Here is an 18,547-nt window from a genome sequence, read left to right on the forward strand (position 1 = left end):
CACACTCAATGTCCAACTTTTGTTTTACGCACGTTTATATTGTTCCACATGTTTAAACTGCAGGTGTCATCGATTGCAATGCATCTTGTTTTTTTTTGTTGTTTTTTTTTAGTTTCATCGCGCTTGCTTGTCTCAGTGACAGTTTGTGTTGATCATCCCAGACTTAAAACAAACAAAAAAAACAAACAAACCATCCCATCAATAAATCGAGGTATCACACGGCCCGGCTCAATGCATTGGAGTGAGTCTGCCGTGAGGATTATGAGCTGAGCTGTGGTGTGTTCTTGCTGCAGCTCGGAGTTAATCATCACTGAGAGCACTGCCCCCCCCCCCCCCCCCCGGTGTAACGGAGCGGCTTTGTGCGTCTGATTAAACGCTTACAATTAGTACCGCCCACTCAAACGCTCCGCGCAGCGCCGGGGACTAAACACCTGACGGCTGCTGGAGAACCGGATCGATATCGTCCCCTGCAGACCGCGTTTAACTCTATTTCTTTGGTTCGCATGAGTTTTTAAAGTGTTTTAATCCAGTGGAGAAACTGAAGGAGTTTGACAGACGATCGTATAAATCATTCTGCCAAGAGAGAGAGAGAGAGAGAGAGAAAACCCTAAACCCCAAAAATACGAGGAGCAATGGTCGGAATGCCGAGTGTCTTCAACTGTGAGTAGACTTGAAATTATGCTTAACATGCAGAGTAAAAAAGAAGCAGCACACCTGGGTCACCTTTCCTTTTTTTTTTTTATCCAAAGGTTGCACCTGCACACAGTCATGCGCTATGCTGAGTCATAACAAATGACTCTCATGTCCTCACGTTTGTGGAGAGCTTAGACATAATGAAGTGCCAGGGTCTCAGATAAAAAGGGCTGTCATAGCTTGAATGACATGAGATGAAAATATAGCAGATCTAGGCTGTATTTCTATAATGTGAAAAAAAAACCAAAAAACTTCTCCTCTCTATTATCTTCAGATTCTTCTCCCACAGAGAGGGCGAAGTCTTCAGAATGTGTTGCTTCAGATCATATGAAATCTTCATGATGACCAAACAAAAACTCAGTCATCTCTTTGTCTGCTGAGATCCTACGCTCATTAGGGTCCATTAAAGAGTGAGAATAAACTATGCATAACACATACTCTATTGAATGCATTATCCCTTATATAGCCACCACAAGACAGCTATTATGCCCCTATTTGATTGAATAGCAGCGTTCAGTCTATGTGTCTTTTCAGTGGAGGATTTGGAGCCCTTAATCCACCAGGCAAAGTTTTTTTTTCTGTCTTTCCACCATCTGGAGTTTGCCGCTTTTCAAGACAAAAACACCAGGCGGTGTGAAACCAGGCTGGAGCTACTGCTTGATGCCAGGAGGAGGTGTCCCCCCCCACCCCCCACCCCCACCCCTTTGCCTGTGGTTTCTTCCTGCTTTACATCAGAGGTCAATAGTACAGTCCTGCAATGCAAGTGAGGTCAGTGGAGTCTGAGGGCTCCACTGTAGGCTCCCATGTGGCACTGTGACTCCCCATGCCCCCCCCCCCTCCCTGTGTCCACTTGATTCCCATGTTTTCCACCACAGATAATAATGGCATGACAAAGAGATGACTGTAAACGCTGACGGTGATGAGGTGATGATGACAGTGATGATGATGGTGGAGCTACAGTGGCCACCAGAGAGCAGCAGAGTGTGTACTGTAATATGAAACTGTAAACCTGGTGGATGCTGGGTTTGAAAGCAACTCCTAATTTGGAAAATTTGGTTCCAACTAAAAACAGATCAAATATGTGTATTCTTCTGTTTTACCATAATCGCTGTTTAGTTGGAATAATTTGATGTTATGCAGAAAGCTGAATAGCCCTCTGGGAAGCTGGGACGCTGTGTGTACACTGGGAGAAAATGTGTTAAAGATCATGTAGCCTCAACATCGCTCACACTAGTCAATCATTTCCATTCTCCCTTGATTCAATTAGCTCTACTCAAAAACATGTGGATAATTTGGAACCCCTGATAATTTTCCCTTTTGCCTTTTCCCTTCTTTTCGTTCGGGTGGGTTGTAGAGTCAGATTCCAATCCTCTGACATTAAAAGGGGAAATAAACGACAAAGGGGCCCTGCAGGTTTGCATTAGAGACCTAATTGGTTTTGGCTTGAGTGGGCTGTTAGCGTTGCCAGACGTGGGCCCTTTGTGTTTTGCCATGTGGGAGAATTTGCCTGTGCAGGAGGTTGAGAGGGGTGCCTGCAGATCTTCTCTCTGAGTCACCCCTTCACAGTTTCTTGTCTTTGTGGGCTGTTTGTGTCTGAAAATGTGTTTGCATGCATGAGATATGTCTTTTTCAGGTACGCATGTTGAACCTGTGAACACTGGTGCTTCAAATGCATTTGTTTTTTTCTTTTTGTCCGTGTGCTACAAGTGCTTGATTCTTTCTTTGCAATGTGTCATGCATGCATTTGGCTGTGTTTTTGTAAAAAAAAAAAAACAAAAAACAAATGCATGTGCCTTGGTGTCTGTGTGTGTGTGTGTGTGTGTCAGGCTGTGAGCCCAGTATCCTTCTCACTCCCTCTGGTCTCTGCGTGGGTCTCTTCCACCAGCACTACCACCTGTTAGTGTTTTACTCGGGCCTCAGGGCTACAATGACTGCAGAATCTTCCAGATTTGCTCATCAGTCCCATCAGATCGGCTCCCTTGCCTCAAATCTGGCTCCCATTTCCTATCAGGGGACCAATCTGAGCTGGATTCCCCGCTGCAGTTTAGCTGAGTCAAGATGGTGCGCAGTTGAACTGGTTCAAGTTGAACTGAGATTGATTAATGACTCATGAGCGACAACATTTTATTCAGTGTGCTGCACTGCTGGATCACACTTATGTGTTTGCTAAGTGTGGTTTTAGTGGGAAAAAGAGATGTTTAAACGCTGGATTTATGGGGTCATTTCTGTTGCCCAATGCTCCACATGTGAGAACCACAACAAAGAATCTGGCGTCTTCTGTTTGAGTAATAATATGTGACCAAATTACAATTTAAACAGGCTTTAATTGCAAGTGTCATATATCTACTGTTAAGGACCGCATGCTGTGACAATTGGAGTCTCAGATTTAAATGAACCGTAATTGTAATGAAGCGTTTACTACCGAATGACAGGAAATGAAAATACATCATCTCTGCAGCCTATTATCAAGTTCTCTTGTGTTGAATCCCATACCACTGCAAACAGCATCATCAGATAGGATTTGTCATGTTCTGTGTTTCGTGAGACCTCTGAGCTTTTCTGTCCCGATGTCTGTTTCCAATTCAGCACACTGTGTTCCCCTGTCGATTATTTCAGACAGTGTGGCAACCTGAAGCGAGGCTTGAAAAAAGAAAAAAAGAGAAAGAGAGGAGTGACCGAACAGTTAAAGGGGGGGAAAAAAAAAACAGTGAGAGAAGGAGAGTAGAAAGGGATTAACTGTCAGGGAGAATGTGAAGCTAATTGAAGCCAGTTTTGCACAGCTGTTTCTTGTTGCTGTGCAGCCCCGCACGGAGCGGCTGGGAGGACAGGATCCAGATGTGATCTTGCGCCGAGGATCACCCGCCAACAACAGTCCTCAGAAATACCAGCCGTAGAGGAGACGAGGGCTATTAGAGTGTCCGCGCTTGCCTAGCGCCCTGACAAACCACCGCTTCTCCGCCTCTGAAAGATACCCCAGCTCTGGGCTTTTCACTTTTGATTGCATGTCTCAGCCCGGCTCCTGAGCGTTGTTAACACTGTTATTTTGTTACACTGCCAGCCACCACCATGACCTCTGTATTCAGGTGTCACCAGGCAGCGTAAACATTGCTTTGACACATTTGACTATTCTATAATGGTGGCTCGCAGCATTTGAGAGTGGTTTTGCATATTTGTCATATGCCTTTAGAAACATTCGACCAAAAGGGATTAATGCGTCTTTTGTGCGTTCCTCTGTTAAAAGTGTTTCATTTAAATCATCGTGGAAAAAAAAAAAAAAAAGACATTTATCCTTCATTGGGATGGTGGGATGCAGGTTCCATGATTGTGTGCAGGCATTTATTCTGCTTTAAGTGGAGGGACATTGGATGGGGACAAAAGGACACAGTCACTTCAGAGTGAAGGGAACTTCTCGCCATATTATCCTTTTTTTTAATGCCCCTGTTTCTCTGTTCCCACTCCTAATGCCCCCCCCCCCCATCATTTCCCTCGTGGCTCAGACAAAGAGGAGTTAGCATTGGTTCCCCCTTTTCTCCATGCTTTCCAGGGTTACTCCAGCACTTCTTTCTCACCTCCAGTTTCTGTCTCACGTTCGGGCTCCCTCCATCCCTTTTTGTTCTCTCTTTCTTCCTTCCCTCTCCGCCTTTCTGTGCACACTCTCCTTTTTCCGTCTGCATTTTTGTGTCTTTATTCCTCTCTCCAGCCCCACTCATCTGTCTTGGCCACCATGCAGAGTCCAACTGCAGCTGGCTTGTCATCGCCCAGAGAAAAGCTGACATCCAGCTGCGTATGAGCTCTTACTGAAGACTCTATGAGAAGTCTCAGTCCATGGTTTGACGAGATGTAGGCGACATCACCCCCCCCCCCCTTCTTTTATATCCTCTTTCCACTTGTCACTTTTGCCCCATTTTAATATAAAGTTTTATAAGTTATTACTCTTGTTTTGTTAGCAATATTTCTTTTTATTGAAGGAATAGATATGTTTTATCATCAGTTATGAGCTGAAACAAGTACATTCAACAAAGTCTCTGACCCAGATAATCACATCCTGACAGATAGCGATGAGAGTGATTTGTGACCTCGGCCTAGTCTCACTTTATCTTACACACAAACACACACACACATGCTGTGACACAGGATCTTAGCTCAAGTCAACATCTCTCGCGAGCTCTCTTCTGCCCACGTGTCAGTTGTGAGTTTTATGACTTTTGTCAAGTTCACCTCATCTGTCCCATCTCTGATTTCACTCCTGCTGGGCCTTGTGCTGTCAGAAATCAGGGCCTGCTCTTCTGCTACACACACATAAACTTGCACTGCTCTCCGTCTGCTCTTGCTCCCGGGCTGGAATGTGTTCTGGCTGCTGTTGTTTATGTGTCTTGTCCTCAGCCGGTGTCTCTGCCTGTTGTCTTTGCTTGTTTGTCCTAGCAGAGCACTGTAGCGAGATGTTCTACCCGCGGTGGATCTGCAGGGCAGCAACAAAGCAGGTGCTGCCGCAGTCCACTGTTGTTCTGTTAGGAGATATTTGTGCCATTTTATTTTTTCCAGCAAAACTAATCAGGAACAACTTTGAAGGCAGGAGGAGGTTTTGGTTTAGTTTGTTATGTCTTGAGATAAAAAACAACAACAACAAAAAAAAAAAAACAACAAAAAAAACCCGGCAGAACAAGTTCAACTGTAAATACACCCCCGCTCCATGACTTCCACTCACACAAATTGAGAACTATATTGCAACACTGACAAGTCCAAACATCCCTGAGGCTTAACCTTGGGAAATGCCAACACATGCCTCTGAATGTGTGTGTGTGTGTGTGTGTGTGTGTGTGTGTGTGTGTGTGTGTGTGTGTGTGTGTGTGTGTGTGTGTGTGGGTGTGTGGGTGTGTTTGTGTGAGCAAAGCCAGCCGTTATCTTCCCTCAGCTTTAATTGAGCCCTTCAGAAATCCCGAAAACTGTTACACGCACACACAAACACACACAGAGAGAAAAGCCTTGAGGCTCTATCTCTGCCTGGCCAGGTGTTCCCGGCTCTGCTGCCAGATGAACCACCTGCAGATCACAGGTGTGGTCATCACCAAGGAAGAGAACAACACAGCTGCTCCTGCAGCCTGAGGGAGAGAGGGAGCGAGAGATGGGAGGTTTATATAGAATCAACTGCTGGTAGCAGGAGGCTCCTCACACATCAGGCTAAGAAAACACAGAGTATAAAGTAACATTATATTGTAGGTGGCGTTGTCAGCGCCTGCCTCTCAGTTAAGACATCTTTTCCATTCTTCGCCTTCTGGAGATCTGCTTTTAATTGAAGCAGCTCAGCGTGATGGCTGTGACAAGAGTGGGAATTGTTATGACTCAAGTTATTGTGATAACACTGACAATAGAGAGCAGCAGGCTAATCGTGCCTAGTGTCTATTTTAAGGCTTAATGTATTGCTCCCACTAATACTTAACTAATACTACACATTTTGTCTCTCTTCTTAGGTTTTTTCTGTACACATGTGCAAGACAAGGTTAAGGCAAACTAATGATATTGTACAATTTTCCACCATTTTCACCATCAGTGACACCCATTCTTTGGTATTTAAGTCATTTTCACACTTAAAATGGTTTATTAAGCCATCAAGGAAAAATATATTTATTTTTTTGAATTATTTAATCATGCTTTTTATAATTAAAACCTCTAAAATGTATGTCTTGTATTGGTGAGTAGTGGAAACAAGTTATGAAGGCATTTGTTTGTCTTCTTGGAGCGACACCTTTTACACAGTCTTGTGTCAGCTATCACTTTCAAAACTGGCCAAAAATGACATTTGAATATACAAAACAAAACAAGCAAAAAAAAAAAAGAAAAAGAAAAAGTGAACAGTGATGCCTGTAAACCAATGCAACAAGAGTTGCAACTGCTTGTTTGCATGAAGTGCTTATTTGTCTGCATATTTTCGTGACGTGCCCTCAGGTCGATAGTGCTGGAATGGTAGGCTAGGCTAGGCTAACTGTAGCTTACACAGTCTACCGAACAAATGTCGAACGTGTGGACTTTTTCTTAACAATGCAATTTCATAATTGAATTTAGAATATTCGCTGACAACCCTCGTATTAACCTTTAAATGATGTCATTTAGAAAACAGTCCCAAATCTTTTACGGGAACACTGTGAACAATGTACAGTACTGTCACTAAAATAAAGCCTGCTGTACTGAGAGGAATGTCCACTGCACAGTTACTAACTGTATGTGTTACTGTCTGTGTGTGGGCTTGTCCGTATCTTAGTGAACACACACACATTTAACACACAGTTTCTCCCAAACACGGGGTTGTTTATGAGAACCATTCATGTTTATGTGCCGACAATTGGGTGAGGCTGGCAAAAAGGAGTGAGTTGTGATCTGTGGTATCATTTTCCAATTAGCAAAATTGGTGCATTTAAGGATTTAATTGTGAGTGCCATAGATGGATATCCCCGACAGTGTATCTGGTACATAAGTTAAACAAGAGAGCGGCTGGAGAGACTTCGAAAAAGAGCGTGGTTGTTGAATATCGTTTAAGGGGAGTTATTGGTGAGAAGGGTTTGGCGTCTGGCTACGCACTTGGCCTCCCTGTGTGGAAACTTCAGGAAGATGCAGCCAAGTGAGCGTGTGACCCGCTGCTCATAAATTTTAAGCACACATGCAGCCACTCTCTCATTCTGTCTCATAACAACACAGACACTTTCCCACTCACTTTCCCTCTCGCTCATAAACACACACTCATACATGCATCTCTCGGCCTCTTTCATACCCGCACTTCAACTATTTACTCATGTCTTTTTGTCTCCGTCTTGTATTTACACACATGCACACACTCGTTGCACCCGAAGAGCAGCCGTGTGTCTCCCCTCTGTGTGCCGAGTGTAATAGGAGATCTGAGGGTTTTCCGTGGGTGAGTAGGCGGGTCAGGCCTTACTTAAACTAATGGCTCCCAGCAGTGTTGAATAGCCAGACACACTGGAGCCGAGGCCTGAGGTTTTGGAATGCCACTGCCGGCTCAATGCCTGCCTTTCATCGGCACCGAGTGAAGGAGAGAAAGAGGGAGAGTAAGAGAGAGAGAGAGAGAGAAAAATAAGAGAAAGGAGGGGGAGGAGGAGAGGGAGAGAGAGAGAGAGGAAAATACGGGACCCATTTGTTATGGGTGATATGAGGATGCCTGAGAAGGAAGGCACAATAGTCGTGGAATGGGAGGACAGAGGGGGGCAAGAGAGGGACGGTGGACTGTGGGGAGAGAGGGGAGGGGAGAGGCGTGTTTGGGCCAGTAGGATGTCAGGAGGGGGTAAAGTACCAGTCAGTGGTTGTTTTGTGTCAGGAAACCATGGGACCCCTCTGACCAGCCACACATTTGTTTTTAATGTCTTTAGGATGAGTTGTAAATGAGCCTTCAGAGAATCAGTAATGTTTTGAACTGATGCCAAGTCCAAATGATTACAAATTATTTTTAAAGGCTTTTTATCCTTCCTTCCAAACTACACAAGCATTTTTGACCATCAAAAACATACATTTTTACAAAAACACTCCATAGTATAAACAGTTAACAATGCCACAATGCATTTTTTTTTGTATTATGATGCAATGTGGCACAACTTGTATGCACACATGGTGCATTTAACATACTTTGTGACATTTTTGGCCACTAGTCATTTCTATGGAGAGACGCTTTGAACATGTTATCTTGTGGCCTCCTGGTCACATGAGGATACAAATGCAGTTGGTAGAGTTGGTGGCACGTGCAAAAGAAATGGAGCACTGTAGCAGGAAAAGGCAGAGAAGAAGAAGACAACCACCAGCTAATTTAAACAATGCAGCATGCTAAACATAGCATATGTTTTACCCAATATTGACACACGAGTGCGCCGACTACAGCATCACTACAGAAGCAGCTGTTCTAATATCAGATAATGTCAGAAATTGAAATGACCAAAATTGTACGGGAAGTATACAGGAAGAAAACTGCATTGCTTTTGTGTAGTAATTGATTTATTCTCCGCCAGTCACAACAAACAAACAAGAGATATGTGTGATTTGAATGGCCTGAGAAACACAAAAGGATCCAGAGTATCTATGACGCATCTGTCCGTGTCAGTGGAGACTGACACATTAATAGGAAGCGTTTTTTTCCCCTTGAGACGGATGTCAAATCGAAATGCTCAAAAAAATGCTGGTGGTGTGAATTTCCCGTAGGAAGCAAACTTTCTGCTGTCTCCAGCCATGTCTGTGTTTATTTGAGCATCAGATTATTACAAGGCTGTAAAAAGTGGTTTAATTGAGTGCCATAAATACTGTTTGCTATCCAAGGAAGAGCAGACCTTTTAAAGTTATGCAAGCACCTGACCACAGAAGCAGGGATATCAATACAACACCTATGCTTGGCTGACATTAAACCACATTCCAAGTGATAACAGAAAGTGGTAACAGCCTTTGCCCTGAAAACTATGCCTATGTCATTGAACATGTTTGTGAAATGATTTATCTCTTTCAGCCACATTGCTTACAAGGACCATTTTTGTGGTGTGCCAACTGCTATTTATCTAAAAGTGGAGGAAGAAGAATAGATTTAGATGTTTGGTTTTTTTTCGATTTCTTTGGTATTTGAGGTTGGTGAAGTGTGTGTGTTAGTGTATGTGTGTGTGGATTGGATGATGTTCTGGGAACCTCACGCTTCCTCCCGCCACCCTTCAATAATCTTGAAATTTCACTGCCCAGAACCAGCATGTACAGTAAAACAGAGCTTTACACGATCTTTTTTTGTGTGCATATGACCTATCTTTTATCTGACCCTGCAGATAGACAGAAAATGGCCCTCGCTTTAGCCTTGATTACTCCAAAGAAGCATCTTATGTGATCTCTTGCTGTGTTTTTTTCCTTACTGTAAACGGTCCTCCAGACAGACATGGACCTGGAAAATGACGTGTCCCTATTAGATAAATGTGCTGCAGAAGATGTAATGGAAAATGTGGCCATGCAAGATCAGGAAATCTATGGCTGCATCAGATTAGCCAAAATCAGGAGTCTGAACAGTGATGAGATGGAGGGAAAGAGGGGAAGGAGAAGGAGGGGAAGCATGCTGGTAAGATGGGTAGACGAGGGGAGGGGGCAGCAATGATAAGATTTGGTGGGAAAAATAGCAACGACATGAAGAACTACATTTTTAGAGGTTTTTATCAGAAAGGGAGAGGGAGAGAGGAGAGGCAGAGATCGAAAGACAGACATCTGGATATGTAACATTTTTTTTATAATCACATTTATAGACACAATGAACCAATGTTTTTCAGTCAACGCTGAGCATTTATTGCCGTCGGTAGTGGCAGTTTTTGCTGTGTGACTCTAGTCAGCTCTTATTGGCAGCCATGTGGCCACTTTGGCAGTGCGATTGGTTGTTTAGCCTAGCAAACCAGTAATTTTACCCATTTGCTGTGGTCTCTCTGTATTTTCTTTTCATCTTCTGCAAAAAATGATGGGCTGTCAATGCCAAGGGTGATGCAAAATAACATTTTTACATTGCCAAGTGCAACTTTTAATCATACAAATTCTTTTTGTATTTTGATAATATAGCAGCACTGTTTCAACAGATTGGCAGAGGCGTGAAAACTATAGCTTATACGTTTTGTTTATCTTTGGGCATCTGTACGTGCAAAGTGGAAGTCATCTTGCTGTCACTTGTCTTTGTGGTGTTTTCAAGTATAACAAAATGTATGCAGGCCGTCATGAGGCAACTTCTTTTATTTGCTTTCACTCTCGTTGTGTCAGGGCCCCACAGAGATCTCCTGCCCAGTGACGACCAGGCCGGTAGGAGCCAGGCCAGAGAATGAGCTGTTCTGGCTCCCCTTCCACACCATATGATGATAGAGAAGCTTGGTAATTGATAAGGCCACGTTCACATCACCGAAACAGCCACAAACATTGATTTAACGCAGTGTGAGGTGGGAAAGCTTCTGACTGTACGAAGCTGTGGCTGGGAAAAGAATACAAAGCAGCACCATAGTGGAGTTTTTTTTTTCCAGCTTATGAAAATCTCTGTCATCATTTCACACTGATTTGGCAGCAACTCTCCCAATGAAATCCCATCACTCAGATTACCCTTTCAAACTGCTCAGTGAGTGCTGAGAACAAAATGCTCTCTCAATGTGTGAGTTTTATTGTCTTGTGTAAATGATATGATTCCACTTGCACAGTGAGTGTTGAATGTAGAGTCTTTATTTTTTTTCAACACCCAGCGGCGCTGATGAGGCCTGTTGCCCAAGGGACCTTGTTTCATGAGAGGATATCTCACATTTCCCAATTTCCCTCTTGAATCTAGCTACAGTGGAAGCCTGTAGATGAAAATATCAAGATGTCCATCTGATGTATTTAGTTTTTCACCGTACCCATTGCATAACTGTGTACAAAAAAAACCCCAAAAAACTAAAAAACAAACAAAATGAAACATAATGCAGCAAAAAAAAAAAGCATTACTTTCTACAGTAAAGAAATCTACAGTCATCCAGGATTTCATTATGTTAGCCAATAAAATGTTAGCAAGCTACTTACACCAGAAACCCTAAACCTTAAAACCCTAACCCTAAACCCCAAACCCTGTATTAACTTGTTGCAGCTTGCAGATGGAGGACAACTTGTTGCTGCTGTTACTGATTTTCTATAATTATAGACCCCTACCTCAAAGTGTAAACCACCAATCTAGTGTCTTTGCATTTGTTAAGCCTTAAGTTGTTAGTTAGTGTTATGAATATTTTATCTTTTTACCTGCATTCTCCTGAACCATGCTCTCACCAGTAGAGCTCCTTGATGTTGCTTTTGGTGTATTGCTATTGTTGGTGTGAAAGCCCAGATATGAAGAGTTAAAGATAGTGTAAAAAATGCTTAAGAAAGATATTACAGGTGATATTTGAATTCAACAGCAAAACCAATACACTCCTCCCTTGAAAACTCCATCAGAAGCTCCACCCCCCCCAAATTCATGGACGTGCATTGCCAAGGCAACAACATCATAGGTCCCTGTCATAGCTGCACCAAAACAAACAAAACTTTATAATATAGAATATGTCATTAAATAAAGGGCATGAACACTAACACAGCATCTAAAACACAGCACAGTAAAAAGTAGCAAGAGTTAGTTGTTAAGGTTGTTTTTAAAAAAACTACAGGGCTGTGTATTGTTTTTCATATTTCAAATTTCAGGAGTATAAGGGCTGTGTTAAAGTTGAATGGATGGAGATGGTTGTCAGCTACAAACTTACTTTATTGGTGCAAGACTATTTTTATATGGATATTACATATTTTTTATATGGCAAGACTAAGATTATATGGCTGAGGCCACAATACGTTTTGCTTACCTATATGAAAATATTAAATAACACTGAGCAATGCTTTGAAAATGTCTTGAGGTTAAATCCAGAGCAATGCAAATGCATATAAATGGAGGCATATACACACATTACCCAGACGCTTTATTTCTAATAAATAAATGTATCTATCTATAAATTCTCAAACTTTCTGTGACTTTAAATGCCCAAAGATGCATGTAGAAAACCAGTGCTCTGACATTAGAGATTCCTATCTCGTTTACTCAGTCATCAAGTCTTATGATCCGCCATTCCCTCCTCTCCTCCTCTCGTTTTTTTTTCTGTCTTTTTCTGTTTTTTTCTGTCTCTAAAAAAAAAAAAAAAAATGCTGTTTACTTTTTCTAAAAGTGGAAGTTTGGTGAGAGAGCGTGTGAACAGAAACAGATGCTGCATGCTCTCTTGTTCCGTCGTTCTCTCTCACTCTTTATCTCACACACATGCACACAATGGCAAACAGCTGCATGAGGCCTGAGCAGCTACAAGGAAGCTGTACAGTGAGCAGGCATACATGCTGACTTTCCATTACAAAAATGATGCGTATAGTTGCATTATTTCCTCATCTGTTTTGGGACCATTTTGAATAGTGCAGTGTATGGACTTCAAGCTGTTGCCTATTTTGCTTTATAATCCCCCAGAAATCTGATGACCAGTTTAATGTTTTTTCTTTAAGGGTAACTTCTGTAAAAACAAAAAAAAAAAAACAAGCTTGCACATATTTGGCTCTTTGACATGTTGGATGATGCTATGTGCAGCTTTCTTCAGGGAAATGATGTTTTCTTTTAAGACAAACATTAAGTGCTGAAACAATTAATCAACTCCACCCATGGCTTACTCATTCCACAGACAGTTAATCAGCTATTTGTTACATCATCTCAAATGTATTTTCTTGCTCTTCTGTTTTGACTTTAACTTGCAGGTTTGGTGTTTTGGGGTCAGAGGCTTTTGATGGGCATTTGCCATCATTTTTTACCTTATTTAGACTAAACATGGACTAATTATTCAGAAGGTTATTTGATGTAGATTAATCGATAATGCAGGTAGGCTAATTATTAGTTGCAGCCAACTAATACCAAGCTGATGGCACAAAATTATTGGAAAAGTATGTACTCCTTCATCAGTTCCTGAACTGACCAATGAATTATTTTCTTGATATGCTAAAATTATATGGCCTACCCTACTGAAATGTAACACCATGTTTGCGTCTTATTTATACCCCACCCCCGTTGTTGAGAAATCTTGTATTTCCTGGAAGTTTCCAGATCTTTTACTGGAAAGAAAAGAGAGGTGAAATTAGATATTATTGAGCCTGTGAGGTCAGGTTTGTAGCTTGAGTGAGATCAATTTTCAGCCTATGATGAAATGTGTCAGCATGCTGACTCATCTGCCACCTGCCAGCGATTACACCTGGGTTTAAATCTGTTTTACTACCAGCCTTTGTCCATCAGTCACGTCAGTTGCAACTAGCCACCTACTATGTGCTACAATAGCATGTGGATTACAGTATGGGGCTTCAGATGCAAGGCCTTCCTCGTTTCTCCATCTTTCCACCCCCTCCCTCTCTCACAGCCACCTGGCCCTGCCTCTGAGCCTGCTGGCTGACCAGATGCACCCTGAATAGAGCAGGCCTACAAGGAGAGAGGAGGGGAGTTAGAGGTTATTATGGGTGATTATTCAGTCAAATGTAGTTTTTGACAACCGACGGCAATATGACAACCCACTGTAAACCTTTTCCTGATTACATGCAAACAATGACTTAACGCATTAGTATGGATTTTACCTGTGTTTCAAAAAAGGCAGAACTGAATTGAGCTGACGCTAATGAACTGTTTGTGTTTATCTGACAGCATTTGCTTGTTTGTGTACACAGCCAAGTCTCACACGTTGATCATGTTCTCTCAGTTGTCAGTTGTCTAATTAAAACCAGATTAATGTCTTATTTACTGCAGACTTAGAATGAACATAGCACAGTCCTCTGTGTTTTCTAGAAGTAAACTGGTGAAGGGGATAATAGGCAGGAGTGAATGAAAGCACGCAGGCTGCCCAGTCTCAGCCAGGCTCCATTATCTTAACCTGCATTGTCTCTACAGCACCGTTTGCGCGAGGCCGGGCATAAATCAGACAGTGATTTAAGTTTAACTCAGTGAAGATGGAGCGCGGAGGATAAGAGAGTAGAAGAGGAGAGAAGAATAACTCATTCATGCTCCTCAAGTGTCCCCCCAATGGGTTGGCTGGTGAGACAGGGCTGAGCCGGCCGCATTAAGGAGCTGAGACAAAAGAGGGCATCAATGAAAGAGCCTGGGAGGGGTGGGGGGTGGTTAGTATAAAAACATTTTAAAGGGCGATCCCCACTTCTCTTGAAGGGGCAGAGGGGAGAGTGGTAGGGAGCGGGGTTGCAAAGCCCCCCCCCCTCTCTTCACACACACATGCAGATGCACACACACACACTTTTGTCTCCTTTGGCACAGTCTCTTGTTTAGCCTTTAGGTGCCAAAGCAATTAGTTATGTTAATTGCAGGGTCCATTGCCGGTGAATACAGGTTGAATGGAGCAAGTCAGCAGTGGATGATTGGCCAGGATCCATGGGGGAATGGCTGTGGAGGGGGAGGGGGGCGCTCGGGAGCTGGGGGGAGGTGGTGGTGGTGGTGGGTGGGGGTTGTGACGTCACTGGAGCACCCGGCCCATGAAAACAGAGGAGAGGACAGTGTGTGGGAAAATAGGGGAGGAGCTTGAGACGAAAGAGAGCTATCGAGAGGGTGGGAGGCTCAGAGCCTGAGAGAGTGAGTGCGAGAGAGTACGCCAATTCAAGGAGAGAAAGAGAGAGAGAGGTAAATAAGATAAAAGTACAGCAGCGCAGCGGAGGCAGATTCAGTGAAGGAGATCATTCGTGTGAGGGAGAGAGAGCTTTCACACGAGAGACAGAGAAACGGCAAAGACAGAAAGAAAGTAAGAGAGAGAGAGTGTGTGTGTGTGTGTAGTGCAGCGTTGTGCTGGTCTGCTCGGTTATCTGTCTCCATCTGGGTGCCATCTGTGTCTCTGGCTCTGGCCTTCGCCACACTGGAGCTCACATATGCGGGAATGCAAACACATGCCTGACATATGAAGGCGTGGAGTCACAGAAAGAGACACAAAGGAAAGGATAAGAAAGCACAACCACGGCACTGCAGCTGACTTTCTCAACGGACCTAAGAGTGGACTCTACTAGAGTGGAGGTAGGACAGAGGAGTGAGGGTTTCAGTTTGGAGCTTGTGTTTGTGTTTTTCTGTGCATGTTTTTAGTGAATAGTGTATATTTATATCTATTTGTGAGTGAGTGAATCTACTTCTGCAAATAGTGCATTTATGTTCATACTGTGTGTGTGTGTGTGCGTGTGTGCGCGCGGCGTGAGTGTGTGTGTTTCATCCTAATTCCCGGAGCTGCTCAGCACTATACAGATGGTGCCTCATCCTTTCCTCTTCATCTCTTCATCTTTTCATCCTCGTCTACTGAGGTAGGAGGCAAGGAAAGGATTAATTTGTCTGCTTCATATATCTGTGCACAGAACACTTCTATTGCCATATGGACAAAATACTGATTGTTAAAGAAAGTTCGGTCTGTGTGCTGACGCTTAGTCATCTTGCTGTTGACGTTTCGAAGTATAGAGCAATTTTCTGGGGTGTCATTAAGAAGTTGTTTGGTTTCGAGGAAGAATTTCTCAGGTCAGCTGGATGGATGTAGTTTCAAATCTCTTTTTCTTCTCTCTCACTCTCCATGGCCTCTTTTCCAAATGCACCTCAACCTGTAAAACTCTGGTCTCATGTGGGACCATCAGCAGCAGGAGTTGATTTTCTGTATAAGTTGCTTGGCACTGTAAAATCTCAGGGCGTAATTGGATTTCAAAAACACTTTAACCACAATTTTAGTGAGAACAAAAGCAGTAACATGTCCAGCATCCAAAACATGGAGCCTTCTGTTCTTCTTTACTTTTCATTTTGCAGCTGATCCTCCATTTGTTTCCACTTGTGGCAAGTAGGAGAAAAGTCTAATCTACTTGGAATGATTATGATTGGAACAGACCTTTTCTTTTATTTTCCCCGTAAGTGAGACCTGCGTGTAAACATCAAAAACCCCGCTGCTATAACCGGATAAATAAACCCAGCAATGTGATTGGCTCCATGTGTGAAAGGTGCTTATCTCTCTCAGCTGTCATTTATTCAGATAGTAATCAGTTTTTCCACTTGGCAAGCAGAGCAGAAGAAACTAGGTAAAGAGGACGTGTGCATCTGCTGTACACTATCGCAGACATATGGGAAGAGGAGGGAAACTGCTGCGTCTGTCTTTCATGCTGTGCCTACATGTTACACAACACCGACATCAGTGGTAATCTGGATCCCAACAGTGCAAATGTCACATTGTTGTACTACGGATACTGCGTACAAGCACTGTGTACAATGTTGGAAACCACCATGGTCTGTTATTAGTAGCTTTTTTTCTTAGTTGCCCGTCTGCCTTGAAGGTGAAAATGTGTTCGTGTTTTTGGGGAGGGGTGTCTGCAGGAGAGTCAGACTGAGGAAAGGCAGAGAGACCTGGCTAATGTCACACCAGGCCAGGCCAGTCCATCAGGGAGATAGGAGCGACTAACTGTCGGCTGCACAGTCTCAAACAAGAGACCCCTGTCTGCTCTGCTGGACACTGTCACCCTCCTGACAGCAGGCACTGTTCTGTGTCTGTGTGCGTATGAGTCTGTGTGTTTGTATATGTGTTTGTGCAGAGATCAAGGATGTGATGTTTCAGCTCATTTTATTTAGAAATTTAACCTCCCATTCAATCCCGATGGGCAATTACTGCTTTTGTCTTGCATTTATGTTGCTTTGAAGTTTTCAATCGCATATGTGATAAGTGTATAGTTGTGTCTGGGGATGATTTTGTAGACACTGTGTCTGCGGAGGTACAAGGTTACTCGTCTTGAAGCTTTCTGTGGCTTTTTTCTTTCTGACCTCAATCCCAGCTGCAAGCTTCTCTACTGAAAGTGTAGAAATAAATGGAGGAACAGACCACCATGACCCATGCTCACCATGCTATTATCTGAAGAATTCATCCACAGAGGACACCCCCCCCCCCCCCCCCCCCCCCCCCCCTTTTTTTTTTCTCAACATACACACAGAATAGAGCAGCTGCTTCAAGAGTTTGATGCAGGAAGTGCTCTATTAGTTCCAGTGGCGAGGACTGTGATATCTGGCCCCAGGGGTTCTCTGAGTGGCTGCGTGTTTGAATGTGTGCGCTTATGTGTTTGTGTGTGTGGACATGAAAAGGTTGGGTCATTTACTCAACAAAAACCTCTCAGTCACTACAAGTAGCACTCTGAAAGATTGTTTCATCACCGAGAACGTCTCCTGACTGTGGAAATAGCTGTGTGTGTGTGGATGTTGGTGAGTGTGCAGACGCAGATCTGTGTCAGTGAGCTTCTAACCACCTGCCCCCCTCCGACTGCAACCTCACTGACATTGTATGGGAACCCCTGTCCTTGTGCTAAGTGCATGAGTCAGAGGTCTCTTGCTGTGTCTGATGACCCTTTGCTGGCCTGAGAGACCCGTGCAGCGACCCAAGAGAAGACCTTTATTTACTGGCCTGGTGAGGTCTGAGAGGGGAGGGTGTCAGCACATGCTTAAAAGGCTATAAAAGGACCGCATCTTAATTCCTAATACGAATCAAATCAATTGACTTGATAGGCCATGTAAATAGAAAAATAATAAATCTGTGAGATTTAATGAGGAGCATAGGTTCAAAAATGTAAACGTTTAAAGTGAGACACCGAAACACAGCTGCTAACATGATACTTATACAGCAGACACAGATCCAAATATTATCTACACATTACATTTGGGGTGGAATCGGAGAATAAAATCAATAACAAAAAAGTAGTACAATCTGTGCAGAGCTGCATTGTGTTGATTCTCAGTGTGTTCAGTGCTACTAGCTACTCTTTGACATTACACTGAGAAAGGAGCCTTTAAGCTATATTTCTGCAATACTGAATCGAGGATGCTCGGATAGACAGAAGAAACACTGAGCTTTTGTGAGCAACAGGATGCAATTAAACTTGTGCAACTTTCCTGGAAATGCAGTGTTACACACAAAACCCAAAAGGCAAGAGTTGATACCCAAGTGAGGTTGCAAGAGCAAAAAAAAAAAAAAAAAAAAAATTGTCTGTGCTTGTGTTGTTAGGTGTGTGGGTGGACAAGAAATGGGTGGTGCTGCCTTTCTCGGTGAATTGTCTGTCTTAGTCATTATTTTCTCTTTCTCTCCTTTGCCTTTCCCCTGTCTCCTTCTGAGAAAAAGCTGGCAAAGATAAAAGAAAAAATACTCTTTTTGCCTATTATCGCTTGCTACACACACACACACACACAGCAGCATGTTGTTTGTAGTAGAAAATGTTACCTCACCATCAGGAAGCCTTGCACATAATCAGAAAAATACACTGTGTTCTTAAAACATTAAATACGTGCAGTCAAACCCAGGCAGCG

At 43.2% G+C, this 18,547-nt stretch overlaps 1 protein-coding gene across 4 annotated transcripts in view; it reads left to right on the top strand.

Annotated features, from left to right (window-relative positions):
- The first annotated feature begins 410 nt into the window (after positions 1–410).
- cbfa2t2 (CBFA2/RUNX1 partner transcriptional co-repressor 2) overlaps positions 411–18,547 on the top strand; it is a 37,068-nt gene continuing 18,931 nt past the window's right edge. The window contains exon 1 of one of the 4 annotated variants that reach the window (XM_071494292.1): positions 411–660. In XM_071494292.1, coding sequence (XP_071350393.1) covers positions 633–660 — 28 coding nt within the window. In that variant the 5' untranslated portion in view covers positions 411–632. Of the gene's footprint in view, positions 661–14,797; positions 15,257–15,296; positions 15,535–18,547 lie in introns of those variants that run through there. The other 3 variants (XM_071494293.1, XM_071494298.1, XM_071494297.1) reach the window with 3 other exon arrangements.

Source organism: Trachinotus anak, unplaced genomic scaffold, assembly GCF_046630095.1.
Source record: "Trachinotus anak isolate AG129_WGS33_773 ecotype Australia unplaced genomic scaffold, CSIRO_AGI_Tana_v1 ptg000013l, whole genome shotgun sequence".
NCBI lineage: Eukaryota > Metazoa > Chordata > Actinopteri > Carangiformes > Carangidae > Trachinotus > Trachinotus anak.